Below are 17,901 nucleotides of genomic sequence, written 5' to 3'. Positions count from 1 at the left end.
ATGGCGAGACGTACGAAGATGACGTCCTTAGTTGTCATCCTAGCCACCGGATTCGTAAACAACTCTACCCGTAAAACGCCAACTATACTTAAATACCGCCTGGCCGAAAGACTTTTTGAACGATTAACGTCGCCCGTTCCTCGTCACTCCGCAGACTTGTCAACTTCCTAGCGCATCATTATGCCACCTTCTCGTCACCACAAAGTCACCAACTTCGTTGCAGCTGTTCTTATCTTCTTGGCCGGAATAACTTTCACATATACTTATTTAAAGATTTCCAGTAATTACGCGGCTATGAAAACCGACACAAAGTTCAGGACCGACGCTGACCGAAGAATGTGCCACGCTTTGTGGTACCTGCGCGATGTGCTAGATGACCCTGTCAAGGTTGAAGCCCCATATGGTTTCCTCGGCTATTCCTACAGGCCTCTATCGGAGTGGCCAGGTTCGTGTAAGACGGGGAAACGCAAAGCCCTACCCGATGCCTTTGCGGAAGAAGTCCTCCGGGCTGCTAGCAGGAAGCGCTCCAGTGTTGCAGAGGGGATCCGACTAAAAGATGCCGGAGCGATCAAGATTTGGGAGGCGACCTGGGCCGTTTCGGAAATGGTTCTGGACGTTGATAGTTGGTGCGCGTTTTTGACCAAGATCCGGTCGGGACACTCCTTCACAAGGAAGGACTACGACGATGCGTGTCTCACTATCTGGGAAGAGAGGTCATGGGTATAGGGAGGTTGGTTACAGTGGTCGGTTGAGTACATGTGTTATCTCGAACTATCTTTCTTGTCAAAGAGCAACAATCTTGGCTTGTCAGCGCGTTTCTGCGGGATTGTATAGGGGATGGCTGGCGTGTAAGCTCGATAGGAGCACTTCCTCCAATGCCCGAAATGGTCTGGTCTCACGGCTCGCTGAGTCTCCTGGAAGCTCAAGATCAATCACGATGTTGTTGCGCGCCAAGTCCATCTGCTTCTCTTCGCATCGAATGTTTCTCATACCTGACCGATCCGCGCTCGGATGCTCGTGGGCAAATAGGTGATCACGGTCGGTTGGTGCCTGGGTCTTGGACTCAAACGGGCCCTTTTGTGCGCTGATCTTAGTCATGTGCGGCGGGCTTTGTGAGGTATGCCTCAGTTCAGTATACGTTCAGTTTTAACAACGAGACCGCCTATGCAACAAATGAATGATGAATGGCGCGGGCTCAGCGCTATTAGGGGCCAGACAACGAGACCACGCGCAAGGCTATAGTCAGACCCACGCTCAATGTCGAGACTCAGCCCGGGACGATGCCCGCTCTTGTAACAACGTATGAGATGTTGGATTTAAATATCAGCTTTACTGCGTCCTCAGCCGACACGAAGTTTTACCGCAGCTACGCCGCGGCTCCGGTGCTATATGAGTGTGTTTCCCATCCCGTCTAGGCAAGCTTCCGGCAAATAGCCTCGAGCGGCGAAAAAGACATACCACGCGGAAGAAGCCATTTTCGACCTCGCCAGCCTGGGTGTGTTCTATCCCTAGCATCTCTAGTATCACGGTGAGAGTATCCCGGTAGTCGACTCAAGCGCCAAGTATGCCAAAGCTTACTCCAGAGGGGCGCAAAGAACGCGCCCGTCAGCTGTGGCGCTATTATCATCGGCTGAAAGAAAAAGAGCCGAACTCGCAGCACATAGTAGCTGTTGACGAAACTGACCCGAATCACGACTATCTCAAATTTCTGGGATGGGAAGAGGGAGAGGCTGAAGAATTAGATCTAGCAACTGCAGCATGGCCAGAATCCTGGAATCAGAGGGGCAAGCTTAGTACCTGGCTCAAGGGTACACTCCAGCATTGGAGCGAGGAGTGGCGAAAGGAGCCGCGTGATGATGCCGATAGCCCTCAAGAGACCGATGAAGCCAAGGTGGCCGACCAGAGCAAGCCTACCCACGAGCAAACCTTGCGCCCCCCATGGACGGCTACAGTCGAACCGACCGATCCCGATCCCGAGAATCGCGAGGACGACTCTTCTGATGACGATGCCCGTCCGATCACGCATCCTCACTCCCCAGCCGCTAGAGGCTCTGTAGGCGTAAACACGGACGCGGTACTAAGAGATGAGCCGCTTGTCGCGAACACCTCACACGCTACTGATGGGGCTGGGCCCAATGTCACGCTGCCGTCACATGTGCGTACGGTCTCCGAGGTGTTCAATTCTCTAATCCGGAGGGCGGAGGACGAGGCGGCAAAGAAGCCTCAGGCAAGTAAAGGAGCGGTGCCGTCCCGCTCGACTAGAGACTCCCGATACAATACGGCGACGTCTTCCCTAGCGGCGGCTGATCAAAACGGTGACAGGCGGGATCGGTCACCGCTAAAAGCCCAGGAGTCTCGAGTTAGCCTCGCTCCTCAACAACCGCGTGAACCGCACCACTCGGCCGTCCAACGCAATCTTCATAACTCATCGGAAAGCCACACTCAGCCAGGCCGCACTGTCAGGGCCCTGATCACCGACGCCGACCAGTCCGACCATCTCCAACAGGAACCGCGGCAGGCCATTTTGCAGACTAAAGAGGAGATCAACAGATGGTGGTTTTGGTATCGCCAGGTCTACCGATCTCGCCGCCACAGACCGAGGTCTTAAGTCAAGTTGTATCGGGCTACCAGCTCCAGGGAACCCTGACAAACATAGGGAGTTGAGCGAGCAGGACCTGCCTTGGGAAGCACGGAACAGGACACGTCGTTAGAGGCATAGCCCGGTTTGTTTCTTTGCCCTTTGGGACCGCATAGCATTAGAACGGAACCAGTGAGTAGAGTATCAATTTTCCATCAAGCTCTTTCCAGGCGAAAGAAACGTACCTTAGTGATGCTATCTTCATAATTCTAAGGCCAACCACAAATTCTGTGTGAAGGGACCAAGATGCTACGATAAAATAAGCCCAAATCCTTCCGTCCCATTCCGGCTTCCCATGACGAGGTCCTTTGTGCACCTATGCACCCATTGAACCCGAATTGCCTCGTCTAAAGCCGTGTACGAGGTCGGACAGTATAGGTGGTGTTGATCTCCTTCAGACACCTTTCCGGGAAGGAGGCGCGTACCTTGTTCTGTCGCCCGGCAAGCTACTCCTCCATAAACTCCGTATCGTCATTATCTTCGACATACTCCCCGTCGTCTTCATTAGCATCATCGTCCTCTTCGCTCTTATCCTCGTCGTCATGGCCATCGCTGTGTTCGACCTCAGACTCCTCGCCCGGCTTGTCAACTAACATAGCGGTCGAAGACGTAGCCTGCGTAGCGGTTGCCCGTTCCTTGGTGTTCCTTGAGCCGCTGAATGGAGCTACAGATATGTTGCGGGAGCGACCCGAAGGAGCGGTATTATCTGCAGTCGGATTGGTGTCATTGGCTTCGGTTCCTTCGGTTCTATGGGCGTATGTCGATACCGCAGGCGAGCTGTTCTCCTCAGTCGTGGTTGGGACCTGCCCACTAGGGAGATTCGATTGCTTCGGGCTGGATATCTTGAGGATGGTTTCCCATTGAGCGATGAGATCCTGCGAGGCCTGGAGTTCAGTTTGTAAACGGGCGCGGTTTTCCTTCTCCTTGTCCAGATTCTCCTTCGCCATCGACATCATTGACTGGGTGAAGCTTGAAGGGTCGGACGACGCTTTGCTAGCTGCGCGACCGCTGTAGCGACCTCCTCGTCGAGACATCTTCTTCGTCACTCGTTCAGTCATCGGAGAAGTTGACGGGCGGGATGGGATTCCTTGTTGATTCGGTGAGCAATATCTTAAATAGGATTAGAGGAGAGAGCTTTGTGATCAGGAAAGCGAGCAGGCCCGGCAGGACGACTTTTATAGATGATAAAAATCAGCACATCATCCGGCAGCCTAGTCACTGTACTGAGGAGTTCCATCTCGTCAGATCCATGGCGGCCTTGAGGTGAAAGAAAATCACCCGGGACCATCAACACATACCGTGTACGTCAGTATTACCAAGCGCACTAAGTAGCGGTCTTAGCCCGCGCTGGAGGCAGTCGGGTACTTGAAAGTAGACAATTAGCGGCTCGGGCTACCAAACAATATCATAGATGCCTTACAGACATCGATCAACTTCCCCTGCTTACCTTACCTGACTTACTAGAAGCTACTGGGTACTGGCCGTGCGAATACAGTGTATATAGCCCTCGCACTGTCCAACTTCTGTTGTTTCGTCGATGTTCTAGAACCCCCAACTCCGGGAGCCGCTACGGGCTGTTTTGTGTTACCGGAATTTTCGGGCTCGTTGGGTTCGACAAGCCAGTCGCTGTGTCCATCGTCGTCGGTGGCACCAACTTTGTCTTTTCGCTGGTCAACCTGTTCATCATAGATAAACTCGGCCGACGTCGCATTCTCCTCGTCACGGTCGCCGGAATGGTAAGTCTCTCTCGTATCAAAACGCAGGGCTTCTCAGCAAATCTGTGATCGCTTAAAAGCTAACCACTCCTCCTCCAGTCCATCAGCATGGTTGTTGCCGCCATCGCCTTCCACTGGATCCCAGTCTCACCCGATCTCACGCTTCAGACCGCCTCAGTAAACTGGGCCGGCATCCTCGTCCTCGTGACTATCATCATCTACGTCGCCTGCTTCGCCGGCGGTGTCGCCACCATCGCCTGGGTCGGCACTGAGCTCCTGCCCCTCGAGGTCCGTGCCCTCGGCACCATGATGAACACGGTTACTTGCTGGGGCTGCAATATTATCATCGCATCTACATTCCTGTCCATGATGAAGGGTATGACGCCTAGCGGTGCGTTTGGTTTCTACGCGGCAATCTGCTTCTTTGGATGGGTGTTTGTCGTCTTCTGTTATCCCGAGGCCAACGGCTTGCCGCTCGAGGAGGTCAGGCAGATCTTCTCTACCGGGTTTGGCGTCAAGAAGGCGAATGAGTTGCAAAGACTCCGCAAGATGGGGGCGGGCTCGGCTTAAGTCCTTCTTAGAAAGGTCTAGCCTCTTCATTGAACGTATTGTTGCGTACAGCCAAGCGACGATTGCATAATGAGGCATGATTAATAAATCTATCAGAAACGTCGAGTTGACGGTCATTGTGGTGATGTAAAAGACAATGAATGTTCGCCAGCAGTCTCTATTAAACTTCCAGCTCCATGTTTCAGGAAATGAAGACACTTATGGGCGGTCCAAGGTAACTCTCTCGCACTCCGCCAAGATCAACAACGAGCTTTTCGAAAATCAAGTTCGAGTGCTTGAAACAGATCGTTACGCTGTGCTCCCCAACGCCAAGCTCATTATCGCCTAGATCATGCTTCCGTAACCAAGCACAGTCCTGCACGGCATGATACCAACCGTCAGGGAGATCATTGGTCTTCGACGACAGTCGATGAGTCTGTACGGGTCCGCCATCAACCTGCAAGTCGTAAGACATCGGGTCTACCGGATCTAGGTCGAGCGTCATGTTGAAGTATAACAACAGGGACGGGCTCGCTGTCTGCGAGAAGACGTAAAACTTGGACGTGGCCTCAGCGCTCTCCGCGCCTGGGGCAAGGACGATCGCTCCCTCTGGGGTTCTGCCGCACTCCGGCAGTGCTCTGAGACCTTGGAGTGATTGATGCGCCGCTGGGATGGAGATGTACCCGTCACCCTCGACAAACCCTTCCTTGAATGATCCGAGGATGCGTCTGCCAGTGATGGGCAGGTGTATCTGCTCAAAGTCGCCTTCATCGGATCGAATATCGATCAACACCTCTTCGTCAAAGTCATCTGGTACCTGATCCCAATCAATCGTGACCTCAATCCTCACATCCTCTCCATCAGGATCAAGCGTGCCGGACGAAGTCGAGAGCTTGATCCAGTCATACGGAACAGCAGCCTTCCAATGCGTTACCTGAGGTCCTCGGCTGTAAATATCAAACCACCTCTTCACCGGCCCATACCGGCTCATAAGTCCCAACGTCACTCCAGGAACCAAGTCCCGCCGACTAGGATGCGTCCGATCAGACTCCTCATTTGTCCTGCCCGGCCGCACGCCTTCGTGGCCTTCAACAGCGACCCCCATCTGTCCCATGATTGGATTCGAGCGCTGCCGACGCTGGACGTAGCACAAGCCGCTGATCATGTCGCGGTACGGCGCGTGCCACGTCTCCTCATAGCCGTAGTGCGTCTGGCTCATGATTTGGTCCCACTTGCCGTCCAACAGAGCGTGGAACTCTTCTGAGAGGGCGTAATCTGCATCAAAGAGGTCGAGAACGTCGCGGGCGAGTTTGTTGGCGACGTTGCGGCGCTGGCGGGCGTAGAGTCTGTTCCGGCCTAGGGTCACTTGGAGTTTGGTGAAGATTGTTGATGCTTTGACTGGGTGCAGAACGGTTTCGAAGATAGCTGCCTTCTGATTCTCTGGGGTCTGATTGTAGATCGCCTCGGCTGACTGAAGGAGCGAATCCCAGCGGTGTACGACATCTTCCGCCTCGTTGTAGTGGATCAAGGAAAAGGTTGTCGGTTCAATGTGTTCGTGTCTTCTTAGTGCGGAGAGTCTATCGTATTCATGCCATACTGACGCGATTTCTTCCGACTGATCTTTTCCGAAGTTTGTCTCTGCCATTTTCTGGTAGAAGTTTGCAAAGTCGCTGGCGCCGATAGAGTTGATGTCCCAGGCCAACGTCATTGCGAATGTGAGCGGTACTTCCATCGGCTTAATGTCACCAACGTTGAACACCCAGATTTGCTTTGCATTGCGTCTGTGGGCTTCTTGTAGCTGATGCCAGGTTTTCCCCTGTTTCCTTGTGTTAACTAATTGGATCTTTGCAATCATGGGCCATGACGAACCAGAGAGTTGCTGTTGATCCACTTGTAGCTTCGTGGAACTCCCACATACTCGAAATGGTAGTATATCTGCCTCTGTCAGTATCGTCTTGTAAGGTACGGAGGCACGAGCATGGGCAGAGTTGCGTACACCTGCGCCCCCTTTTCTATCCCTCTCCACTCCGGATGGAAGACGCCTGATACTGCCAAAGTTGTCGTCGGCGAATAGAAGGGTGACATTATCGGGTACATCAAGATTTCCCTCCTCATACTGCTCCTGAACTTCTTTGTACAAGGCCAAAAGCTCTAGTTCACAAATCCAAGTCAGTCGCCCACGCCTCGCTTGATTCAGGGATCATCACTCACGTGGTACAGCATCTTCTCTCCCATGAACTTGCTTAATAAGAGCACGCTGCGTCTTGATCACATCCCTTACCACAGCAGCCGGGTCATCCGTCTTCATCTTTCTGTCATACTCGCCGCGCATGCCAAGGGTGAAGTACGACTCGCGGCCCACTGCCCTCTTGACTCCCTCATCAAAGAAGGCGGCGATCTTCTCCTTGTTGGTGAGCCAGTTCCAGCTGCCGTCCGGGTTGTCTGCGAACCACTCATTGGACATTCTCTGCATAGGCTCGTGATGGGACGTTGAGACGGCGATTCCATAGTCTTCGGCGAGCTTGGGGTTAAGGGGGTCATCTGTAAAGAATGAGGCGCCCGGGTTGGGGTAGCCTGGCCACATTGCCGGCCAGAGGAAGTTGGCCTGGAGGAAAAGTCAGTTTTGGAGTTATTCTCTTTCATGTCAGATTGGGCGTGTACCTTGAGTCTCAGAAGTAGTTCAAAGACCTTCTTGTAGAATTCAGAGTTGTAGCTCCCGAAATTGGCTCTGACCCAGCCAGTCAGGGCGGGAGCTTCATCGTTGATGAAGATGCCGCGGAAGCGAATGCTTGGTTCACCATGGTATGTCGGCTCTGGTAGTGCGTAGATAGCTGCATGATGCTTGGGAGGGACATCGGCCCAGTAATACCACCTACGTACACTTGATGTTAACAGAAGAGCGGAACACGACTTGAAGTGAAATCATACGGAGAGACTCCGATTTGTTCAGAGAGGGTATAGACGCCGAAGATCGCCCCTCGCTTGTCGCTCCCGGCAACAACGAGGGCTCTCTGCACGCCCGGCAAGGGTTGGCCGATTACATGGGTGGTAAAGGACTCCCATTTCCCTCGGATCTCGTCAAAACTGAGCTTTCCATCCTGTTCCAGCCGCTGGAGTATAGAGCTGGTTCCGATTGATCCGATGATGATGGCAGCGGCAGATCCCAAGGCGACATCAATCTGGGTGCCCTGGACGATCTGGACGATGCTCTGTTCAGACTGTGTGACTCGACCAAAGTCCTGCGCGAGGTTCTGCGCTGCGATGCGGATGCCTATCGGATCCGACTCGTCTACCAGGATGGTTGAGCCGGCCAAGTCAAAGGCCGCGGCGTCTTTGGGTGACGAAAACGTCACAATGGCTTCTTCAAACATTGCGGTGTATCATGAAAGTCTGTTTTTGTGAGGAATCGTGAGGTTTTGCGTGGGATAATGTTGAGTTCGAGCCATTCTCAACTTCTCCTCCCCAAGTATCCACGCACCGGGTGATTGCCGGCCGAGGTCGGCTCCTTCAATGAAAGGCTGCCAAGTGATCATGTAGAGTTCCGCTGCGGAACATATGATCCCACCCCGCTACCGCCTTGGCATCTCCGGACCGGGCTACCTGTATTACTACAGAGCCTCTGCTCCGTATTTACTAGTCCATTGAGACGATATGCCGTAGTATCCGCCGTGTGTTTGCGTCTCCAAAGCCATACTCCTGACCTGTACGGGTAGGCAAGTTATGCAAAGTCAACATTCAAGCAAGAGAGGAATTTGTTCAGACTGTTGTTACCCCTCCCGAAAGACAACGACAGCTTCTCCGCACAAGAGACCACATCTAGTTAGCCACACCATCCTGACCCTTGGCCCGGTGTCCGGTCCGGCCTCGTTCCCCCGCACGCCACCCCGGTCCTTACCCCCGCCTCCGCAAATCCTCAATGGAGCCCTTTCTCCAGGTTTTAATGGAACGATCATCGGCAAAGTACGGTGTCGAATAGCCGAGGGGCGATCAAAACACGACAAGGAGCCAGACAGAAATAAGAGAAATGTAACGATTATCGCGGTTAACCACCCCTCAAGCGGCATAGCGGCCCACGAGGTTTTCGGAGCTATGGCTGGATGAGTCGTGCGCATATGCCCAAGGTCGCGTGGTCTCTGTCCCAACATACGTAAAGTACGTACGGGATGTGGATGGGCACCCCCGGCCGTACCAAGACTATGGTTTTGCCGGGCTGGTGTTGATCCAAGCTTGGGAAGCTCAAGATGGTCTGACCACCCCCAGATAAAAGGGCGCCCCCTTCATCCTTTTTCCTTCCTTGATAGTCTCTTGGCTGTCGGACGCGCCAAGCAAGCCTCTCGAGCCTATTTTGTGCGACGCAGAGCCTCCCCCAACGTCAGATTTCAGAATAGGGCCTCTGTGTCGAAGAGCCGTCATTCACAATGAGCAAAGCCGACATCGTTGAGGCGCCCCATGTGGTCGAGGACGTGGCCGAGGGCAAGCAGCGGACAAACTACGACAAGGTCGACAATGAGGTTGCCAAGTACGCCGGCGAGGCGATTGTCGAAATCGATGCTGAGACAAACAAGAGGTTGAAGAGGATGATTGACAAGCGGGTGTTGAGTGTCATGGTCTTCACCTATTTTATGCAGTCGCTGGACAAGGGGACAATGTCGTTCGCGTCCATCATGGGCATCATTCCTGACACAGGTCTTGTGGGCCAACAGGTACAATTATCGCTTCACAGTGTCATATTTCATGCTGATTGAGCCAGTACTCGTGGTTGACGACCATCATTTACCTCGTCATTCTTTGCGTTGAGTATCCCGTATGGCTTTTTCCCTCACCTTTTGAAGACAAACAATGCCCTGACCTTACGTGCGACTTGCCAGGAAAACTACATCATCCAAAAGATCCCGATTGCGAAATGGCTCTCGTTCAACATCATCATGTGGGGGGTGACGCTCAGCCTCCACGCGGCATGCCACAACTTCGTCGGTCTGGTCATCGTCCGTGGCTTCTTAGGTGGATTCGAGGCAGTCTGCCAACCGACCTTCGTCCTGCTCACCTCCATGTGGTACAAGCGTGAGGAGCAGGCCTCAACCGCCATCTACTGGTATGCAAACGATTCCGATCGCGATTAAACAATGAGTTGCTGGTGTACTTGAAACTGATTTCCCTACTACACGCAGGTACATGATGAACGGCCTCCAGCAGATCATCGGCGGTCTCCTGGCCTTTGGCTTCTCCTTCATTCCCGCCTCGTCGCCCATCCGATCGTGGCAAGCTCTGTTCATGACCTACGGCATCATCACCGTTTTCTGGGGCGCCTTCGTCATGTGGTGGATGCCCGATTCGCCGATGAAGGCGCACTGCTTCAGCGAGGAGGACAAGAAGCTCATGGTGGAGCGCGTGCGGTCCAACCGTACCGGGTTGCAGAACCGCAAGTGGCGCAAGGAGCAGGTCTTTGCGGCGTTCAAGGACCCCCAAGGTGAGGAAGGCCTCATTGAGTCCTACCCCATGAAATAGTAGACTGACTGGCTTCCCAAAGTGTATGGCTTCGCTCTCATTCAGCTCTTGACCACCCTCCCGTCTGGAGGTCTCGGCGCATTCGCAAACATCATCATCAAGGTAACCAACCATCTGCCAAAAGCACGATAAGCTTACAGTAGACATGAAAACTAACACTTGCCCAGTCCTTTGGTTTCTCCACCTGGGAAACCCAGCTCCTCCAAAGCGTAACAGGCATCCTCCAAATCATCACCATGCTCACGGCCTCCTGGATCGACAGACGCTTCAAGCAGACAATCTTCGCCATGATGGCCGCCGTCGTCCCCACCATCGCCGGCACCGTCGTCCTGCTCACCGTCCCCTTCGAGCACAGCAAGAAAGTCGGCCTGCTCCTCGCCTACTACATCATGATCTCCTTCTGGGCGTGCAGCGGCCTCGCGCTCTCGCTCGTCACGCGCAACGTGGCCGGGCAGACCAAGAAGGGCGTCGTGATCACGAGCAACTTCATCTTTTGGGCCGTGGGCAACTCGATTGGTCCGCAGGTGTTCCGCTCCAAGGATGCGCCGCGGTACTTTTTGGCGCTGGCGATCATTCTGGGATGTTTCGTTTTGTTGGAGGTTGTGCTTTTTGCGCTGCGGACGTATTATGTTTGGCAGAATAAGTTGCGGGATGGTAAGATTGCGCGTGGGGAGGCTGTTGCTGACACGGCGCATTCTCATGCATTTGAGGACATGACGGACAAGGAAAGTTTACGTTTCGATGGTTTTTGCAGTGTTCACGTTGCTAACTGTGTCGTAGGAGGATGTCAACTTCAGATACAACTACTGAGGGTCTGGTTCAGACACGTGGATTGTCTATTGTCCTTCTGTTAATTGTGGTAGATTCTGGGCCATAAGACATGGGATATTGCGCAGGTCACTAGGACTACTTATATTGTTCTAGACTCAGTCTGCTAGGTTTCTACTATTGTAGCTCACAGTCACCAAGTAGTAAGCGTTGCTTGAACTCAGTGCAATACTTCCGCAACCAAGAGAGAGACCAGAATAACCAGATCCTTGGCCATGACTTGGCAAAAGCTTGTGAGAGTGGCACACAAGCACAGTAAGGAGCCAACACAAAGTACACAAATGTTTGCGAAAGGAAAAGGAACAGTTGTACACTGTTGTGGAGATGTACCAGCAGGGATCGTCGCAACGTTGCAATCTACCCCCTCATTCTCCCGACCAGGACCCCAGTCTAGCTTAATTATCCCAGATTTTCCCAGCAAGCCCCTCCCCCAGATTCCACAATTCCGACAACGTCCCCCAGCTCTGAACCCCATGCCATCCACTTCATTGGACCCAACCTATGATGCTAAAAGCCAAACCCCGTTGTTGGAAGCGGGGCAATTACGAGTCCCCTGTCTTATGAACAAGCAAACGAGCAAGCAGCCAGCCCGATTCGGGTCTTCGACGCCTGGGACGGTTCTTACCCGAGGAGGTCGCGTCCTTCTCCAAGACCCCAACTTTGAGATATCCCGCCGGCTGAACCGCAAATCTCCGGTCAAGATTGCCGGTTGTTTTCCCTATGCCAAGTTTGTTCCCCGCGTGGGGGGTTTTGTCCTCGACCCCGAAATCCCCAGCCAGTCGGGGAGAAGATAGAGTCAGTTAAATAAGGGAATCGGCCGGTTGTCGGCCGATGATGCGGAGAAGCCACCGAGAGGCAGCATTTCTTGTTGTCTGTAAGAAAGCTGTGTGTCCCACGTTGTGGTTAGCTTCTTTTTTGCCACGACAGACGCTTGCTGCTGGATTTCCACACTTGGGCGTGGGAGTTCACCAGATTCGACGGGTAGAATCAGCTTAGAGTCCATCACCAGAACAGCCCTTCAAAATGTGTGGTCTAGATGGACATGGTGGCCGCGGGTCGTCCTCTTACCCGCTACGGGCACCTGTCCCCGTCGGGAAGAGAGCTAACAAGCTGTACAGAGACCGCACGGCGAACTTCTACTCGCCAGGACAATGGGAGAAGGTCAATCTGCTCTCGTGAGTCTACTCTTTCAACAACTCGCATCATTCTGTGAGGAATGCTAAGCAGTTCGTCCACAGCATGATGCACTTCGCAGTCCGCTCCGACCCCTCAGTCATCGCCCTCTCAGTATGGCACAGCCCAGGCCTCACCCGCCCCCCCTTCGCCGACGCAACAGCGTCCTCAAACGACTACACTCCCTCAAAAGTAGGCGACGCATTCGGTCCGTCCTGGTCAACGCACTGGTTCCGCGTCCGCGTCACGATCCCAGAGGACATGCGGCAGATGGACCATCTCGAACTCCACTGGGACTGCAGCAACGAAGCAACAGTCTGGACCTCGACCGGCGAGCCCCTGCAGGGCCTCACGGGCCGCGGCGAGCGTATCGAGTGGATTCTGCCCCGGGAGTTCAAAGATGGGGAGGAGCATGTTTTCTATCTGGAGATGGCGTGTAATGGGATGCTGACCAACGCGGCGGGCGAGCCGATTTTCAAGAATAACGCCAACGGGGACGCGATTCAACCTCCCGACCCGAACAAGATCTTCACATTGACGAAAGCCGAGATTGTAGGCGTGGATTTGCAGGCCAGGGCGTTGCATGCGGATATCACCGTTATCCACCAGGCGGCGGAGGAGTTTCCCGAGGACTCCTGGGAGCAGCACGAGGCGCTGAACGTTGCGACGAGGATCATTAACACCTTCCTGGTCGGTGATCGGGCCTCGATCGTGGCGAGCAGGAAGATTGCGGAGGAGTATTTGGGGCCTGATGTCGACTCGGCAAAGGTGTTTGATGTCGGCAGCGGTGAAAAGGGGGCGAGTGTGTACGCGATCGGGCATTGTCATATTGACACGTGCTGGTTGTGGCCTTGGGAGGAGACGAAGCGCAAGGTTGCGAGGTCGTGGTTGAACCAATGCGATTTGATGGATCGGTATCCCGAGTTGAACTTTGCCTGCTCGCAGGCTCAGCAGGTGTGTGTTTCGTCTCTGTTCACTTGCTCGTCTCTCACTCGTCCTTCTCCTCTTTGTGATGGTTAACTAACGTACTTGCCAAAGTTCAAATGGCTCAAGCAATTCTACCCCCACGCCTGGACCCGCGTCAAGTCCAAAGTCGCAGCCGGCCAGTTCCACCCCATCGGCGGCTGCTGGGTCGAGCACGACACCAACATCCCGAGCGGCGAGTCCCTGATCCGGCAATTCCTCTTTGGCCAGCGCTTCTTCGAGAGTAACTTCGGCCGGCGCTCGACGACGTGCTGGCTGCCGGATACCTTTGGCCAGTCGAGCCAGATGCCGCAGCTGTGTCGGCAGGCCGGGATGAACCGGTTCCTGACGCAGAAGATTTGCTTTAACAATATGAATGAGTTTCCTCATACTACGTTTAACTGGTATGTCGGTCCTTGGCAGTTGATACTGATGTACTCTAGGCAGAGTGGAAACTTGTGAAAGCGGGTTTGATGCTGACGGCTGTTGTCGCAGGGTTGCTCTTGATGGGAGCCAGGTTATTTGTCACATGCCACCCGCAAAGACATACTGCGCCAACGCGACGTTTGGTGATGTGAAGCGCAGTATGACGCAGCACAAGTCTCTAGACCAAGACCACACCTCTCTTCTAGTCGTGAGTCCTATCTTGCCCAAAATCATCATCCTCGATAGAAGAGCCCCTTCTCGCAGCAATCACTCTACCCCACGTATGCTAACCCAATACCACAGTTCGGCAAAGGCGACGGCGGCGGCGGCCCAACCCGTCCCCAACTCGAATCCCTCCGCCGCCTCCGCGGCCTCGCCGACACAACGGGCCTCCTCCCGCGCGTCCACTCCGGCGGCACCCCAGACGACTTCTTTGACCGCCTCGAGAAGAAGGCGCATACGTTTCCCACGTGGCACGGCGAGCTGTACTTTGAGCTGCATCGCGGGGTGTACACCACGCAGGCGCAGACGAAGCTGAATAACAGAAAGGCGGAGATTCTTTTAAGAGATGTGGAGCTGTTGGCGACGATTGCGTCTGTGGAGGATAGGGGGTATAGGTACCCCAAGAAGGAGTTGGATGAGATGTGGGAGGGGGTGCTGCTTTGTCAGTTTCACGATTGCCTTCCTGGGACTGCTATTGGGATGTGCTATGATGATTCGGACAAGGTAAGTCTGCTTGTTGTTCTTTGTATGAGCGGCGGAGAGAGTGGCTTACGGGTGTGCAGGTTTATGCGAATGTTTTCAGCATCGGCAGCACGCTGTTGAGAGACATTTACGGCGTTCTCAAGGTCGACGACATCAGCGAGACCCCAACCGAATCCGAGAGACTGGTAGCCCTCAACACTCTAGGATGGCCTCGACAAGAGGTCCTCACCATCAACGGCAAAGACTTCATCGCCAACGGCACCGGAACCCTCATCGCCACCCAAGAAATCACCCAACCAGAAACCAACAAGCCCCTCGTAACAGTTCAAGAAGTCTCTGAAGGCATCTTCGTCCTCGAAAACAGCCACTTTACAGTAACAGTCGAATCCGGCACAATCACCTCCCTCCTCGATCGCCGCGCCGCCAACCGCGAGGTTCTAGCCCCCGGCAGCGGCAGGGCGAACCAGTTTGTCATTTTTGACGATAAGCCGATTTACTGGCAGGCGTGGGACGTGGAGGTGTTCCACCTCGAGACGCGGGAGGAGGTGCGCGGCGGGCGGACGAGTGTGCTGGAGGCGTCGCCTTTGAGGGTGAGCGTTGTTACGGAGATGCGGATTAGTGAGGTTAGTTCTGTGAAGACGGTGATTAGTCTTGCTGCGGTGGTTGATGAGAGCGCGAGTGCGGCGGGTGTGGGCGTGGAGTGTACTGCGGAAGTCGATTGGCATGAGGCGATGAAGTTTCTCAAGGTCGAGTTCCCGGTCGATGTGCGGCATCATGAAGCGTCGTACGATACGCAGTTTGGGGTTATTCGGCGGCCGACGCACTACAACACGTCGTAAGTCGTCCTCTTTGCGACGTAGAGCTCGATGGTGGAACGTGTTTGCTGACTACAGGTACGATAGCTGGGACATGGCCAAGTTCGAAGTCTGCTGCCACAAGTACGCGGACCTCTCGGAGTACGGGTACGGCGTGTCGATCCTCAATGACAGCAAATACGGCTTCGCGACCGTCGGCAACACGATGAGGCTGTCGCTCCTGCGGTCGTCCAAGGCGCCTGATGATAACGCCGACATGGGGCGGCACACGATCCGGTGGGCGATTTTGCCTCACCGGGGTCCGTTGGGGCCGGAGACCGTGAGGGCGGCGTATGAGTTTAATAATCCGCTCAAGGTCGTCTCTGCGTCTGCGGGTTCCCCTTTGTTGGAGGCGGGAGGTAGTGCTGGAGGGTTCCCGGTTGCGTTGACAGGGGATGAGAACCTGGTGCTGGATACGGTAAAGCGCGGCGAGGATGATGAGGATGTTGGGGATAGCGAGTTACCTGTTCGTGGTGGGCGCAGCGTGATTGTGCGGGTGTATGAGAGTTTGGGGGGACGCGGACGAGCGAGGGTGGCGACGAAGTGGGCTGTGAAGAGCGCGTATAAGACGAATTTGCTGGAGGACGACGAGGAGGAGGTTCGTGTTGAGGATGGCGGGTTCGAGGTTGACCTTGGGCCGTTTCAACTGCAGACGTATCGAATTCAGTTGGTGTATTAGAAGAGGTGTAGGTAGATGTTGCGATAGACCTCTTGAGAATATTACTGTTTTCTGTGTCATTTGAGGTCATTCCCTGAATCCCATGTTGATGCGTTGGGTCATTCGCCGTGCTCACTGCCGATGAGAGCATCTGAGCTATAGAGCCCTCTATTTGAGAGAGCAATGCAGGCAATATGAGTTGGAGATGGATGCTTGTTTCTGCCCATCAAGATTGGCCTCGAGGTTAGGTATGCTGGCCTTCAGGTGGGTGGCTCAAGAGTACGGAGTGATTCCGAAGCTAGGCAACGAATGGTTGGGCTCGTATGGATTGTGTTCTGGCGCTCTTGGTAGGCCTCGGACGGTGAGGGTGTAAATTACTCGAGTCTTAATGAATGAGATGAAGTGGCTGTTTGATTAGGATATATGAGTATTGCGAAGGCCAAGCAAGTGCGGCGGTGATGTAGTTGCACCCCAAAAGCCCAGCATTGGCTGATGATGTGGTTGTATGCCATATACGTGAGCTTCCGCACGGCAGATGATGAGACCCAGCGTGGGATGATAACTCAACAATGAGACAGTAGATGTTGAATGAAGAACATTGGAGAAAGGCGGGAAGTCGTGATGAAGGCTGCAGAGGTCAAGGTGTACAGCCTGCCTGGAAGAAAGAGTAAATCGAAGAAACCCCACTTGAGGCAGGCCAGAGAAGCTTACGCCAAGAGGCTGCATGGTGGGCAAACATTGAACACTTGCATGTTTGCTTGTTTGTTGCAGTAGTAAGATGTAAAGTAGGGTGCAGAGGGAGTTGAAACAAGGCGGTAGTGCGGCCCGGGTGTGTGGCATGGAGATCTGGCACCTACTTAGCGGTAGGTATCCGTAGACCTAGACCTAGAGCTAGGGCTAGGCCTACTGCGAAGACCCGGACCCGAAGCCGTGGGCGCGGATTGCGGCGTGGAATCGTCAGCCCAGGGGCCACAGGCGGCCTTGGCCATGCTGTGCCACGTCCACCCCCGGATCGACGGTGGGACGCGGGTAAGTGCTTGAAGAATTGAGTTGGTTGTTTGTTGATTAGTATCCGGTAGATTTGGGTTTGTGGCACAGAGTATTCGTGAGATGTTGAGATTCAAGTTGAAGTTGACGTCTTCATCAACTTGACCTGTATCATGAACCCAACTAGCAATGATCAGTACAGGATCCTGCCAGCGACGATGAAGCTTGGCTTTCAGAGACAACAAGGTACCTGTCAGTTGGAACTTGGAAGCGCCCTGAACGAGACTCAACAGAGCAAGAGTTACGAAGTGTTTGTTGGAAGGTGGGAGTTACAATTCACGGGTTGGTTCGTCTGCGCCTCAGTGTTGGTTGGATGCTCAACTTGAGCACTCGCTTCCCTCGTTATCGTCAGAATCCACTACTGGAAATGAAATCGGTGACAAGTTGTGACCAACAGCATATGACCCCCGACCAAGGTGTGACCCCAGCAGGCGGTTGCGGAAGTCCAACCACCGAATCCGTCACTTCAGCGGTTGGAACGGCGTTGGACCAGGAGCGGCACCATACCACAATACATCTGCATTGTGACAAACAAGTAAAACAAGCAAACAACTCAAGGGCTCAACGCCCATCAGTCAAGGGTGTAAAACTACAGAGTACCTAGATCCCATCGATACCTCATCAGCTGTTCCCCCTGGCGTGTCAGAAGCTGGAAGCTACTGAGGTGATAAAGTCGGCCTCCCCTCTCTCTCTCTCTCCCGCGCCCGCTGCGAGAAAAAAATGCAAGAATGAGCCCACGCATGCGGCGTAGCACCAATCACGTCCAGCCCGGGTAGGGCGGAAGAGAGGGGGGAGACCGGGGGGGGGGAAGGGTTTCTGGTCTCTTCTCCCAACAGTGGC

The 17,901-nt window shown here is 54.1% G+C and overlaps 8 protein-coding genes across 8 annotated transcripts; 5 read left to right on the top strand and 3 right to left on the bottom strand.

The window, feature by feature from the left end:
- Positions 1-336: 336 nt before the first annotated feature.
- Positions 337-726, top strand: CCOS01_08479 (uncharacterized protein; the record flags this gene model as incomplete). Its single annotated transcript, XM_060456640.1, has 1 exon — positions 337-726. The coding sequence occupies one exon, from the start codon at positions 337-339 to the stop codon at positions 724-726; it is 390 nt and encodes a 129-aa protein (XP_060312914.1).
- Positions 727-807: 81 nt separating this feature from the next.
- Positions 808-1,098, bottom strand: CCOS01_08478 (uncharacterized protein; the record flags this gene model as incomplete). The annotated part of the gene is made up of 1 exon (XM_060456639.1): positions 808-1,098. The coding sequence occupies one exon, from the start codon at positions 1,096-1,098 to the stop codon at positions 808-810; it is 291 nt and encodes a 96-aa protein (XP_060312913.1).
- A 466-nt stretch (positions 1,099-1,564) lies between these two features.
- Positions 1,565-2,608, top strand: CCOS01_08477 (uncharacterized protein; the record flags this gene model as incomplete). The annotated part of the gene is made up of 1 exon (XM_060456638.1): positions 1,565-2,608. The coding sequence occupies one exon, from the start codon at positions 1,565-1,567 to the stop codon at positions 2,606-2,608; it is 1,044 nt and encodes a 347-aa protein (XP_060312912.1).
- Positions 2,609-3,084: 476 nt separating this feature from the next.
- Positions 3,085-3,696, bottom strand: CCOS01_08476 (uncharacterized protein; the record flags this gene model as incomplete). Its single annotated transcript, XM_060456637.1, has 1 exon — positions 3,085-3,696. The coding sequence occupies one exon, from the start codon at positions 3,694-3,696 to the stop codon at positions 3,085-3,087; it is 612 nt and encodes a 203-aa protein (XP_060312911.1).
- A 191-nt stretch (positions 3,697-3,887) lies between these two features.
- Positions 3,888-4,923, top strand: CCOS01_08475 (myo-inositol transporter; the record flags this gene model as incomplete). Its single annotated transcript, XM_060456636.1, has 3 exons — positions 3,888-3,901; positions 4,185-4,374; positions 4,453-4,923. The coding sequence occupies 3 exons, from the start codon at positions 3,888-3,890 to the stop codon at positions 4,921-4,923; spliced, it is 675 nt and encodes a 224-aa protein (XP_060312910.1).
- Positions 4,924-5,104: 181 nt separating this feature from the next.
- Positions 5,105-8,273, bottom strand: CCOS01_08474 (uncharacterized protein; the record flags this gene model as incomplete). Its single annotated transcript, XM_060456635.1, has 6 exons — positions 5,105-6,718; positions 6,772-6,837; positions 6,899-7,053; positions 7,114-7,507; positions 7,564-7,774; positions 7,831-8,273. The coding sequence occupies 6 exons, from the start codon at positions 8,271-8,273 to the stop codon at positions 5,105-5,107; spliced, it is 2,883 nt and encodes a 960-aa protein (XP_060312909.1).
- Positions 8,274-9,320: 1,047 nt separating this feature from the next.
- Positions 9,321-11,217, top strand: CCOS01_08473 (major facilitator superfamily transporter; the record flags this gene model as incomplete). The annotated part of the gene is made up of 7 exons (XM_060456634.1): positions 9,321-9,605; positions 9,653-9,706; positions 9,771-9,994; positions 10,071-10,369; positions 10,430-10,509; positions 10,575-11,036; positions 11,188-11,217. 7 exons carry the CDS (start codon positions 9,321-9,323, stop codon positions 11,215-11,217), a joined length of 1,434 nt encoding a protein of 477 aa, XP_060312908.1.
- A 1,041-nt stretch (positions 11,218-12,258) lies between these two features.
- On the top strand, positions 12,259-16,035 carry CCOS01_08472 (glycosyl hydrolase family 38 domain-containing protein; the record flags this gene model as incomplete). Its single annotated transcript, XM_060456633.1, has 7 exons — positions 12,259-12,410; positions 12,474-13,362; positions 13,447-13,775; positions 13,867-14,005; positions 14,101-14,523; positions 14,583-15,337; positions 15,405-16,035. 7 exons carry the CDS (start codon positions 12,259-12,261, stop codon positions 16,033-16,035), a joined length of 3,318 nt encoding a protein of 1,105 aa, XP_060312907.1.
- Positions 16,036-17,901: the final 1,866 nt, after the last annotated feature.

The sequence above is a fragment of the Colletotrichum costaricense genome, assembly GCF_030867565.1.
Source record: "Colletotrichum costaricense strain IMI 309622 chromosome Unknown Scaffold_8.1, whole genome shotgun sequence".
In the NCBI taxonomy this organism is placed as follows: domain Eukaryota; kingdom Fungi; phylum Ascomycota; class Sordariomycetes; order Glomerellales; family Glomerellaceae; genus Colletotrichum; species Colletotrichum costaricense.
The sequence above is the reverse complement of the archived record's forward strand: the minus strand, read 5'-3'. Positions and strand labels throughout refer to the sequence as shown.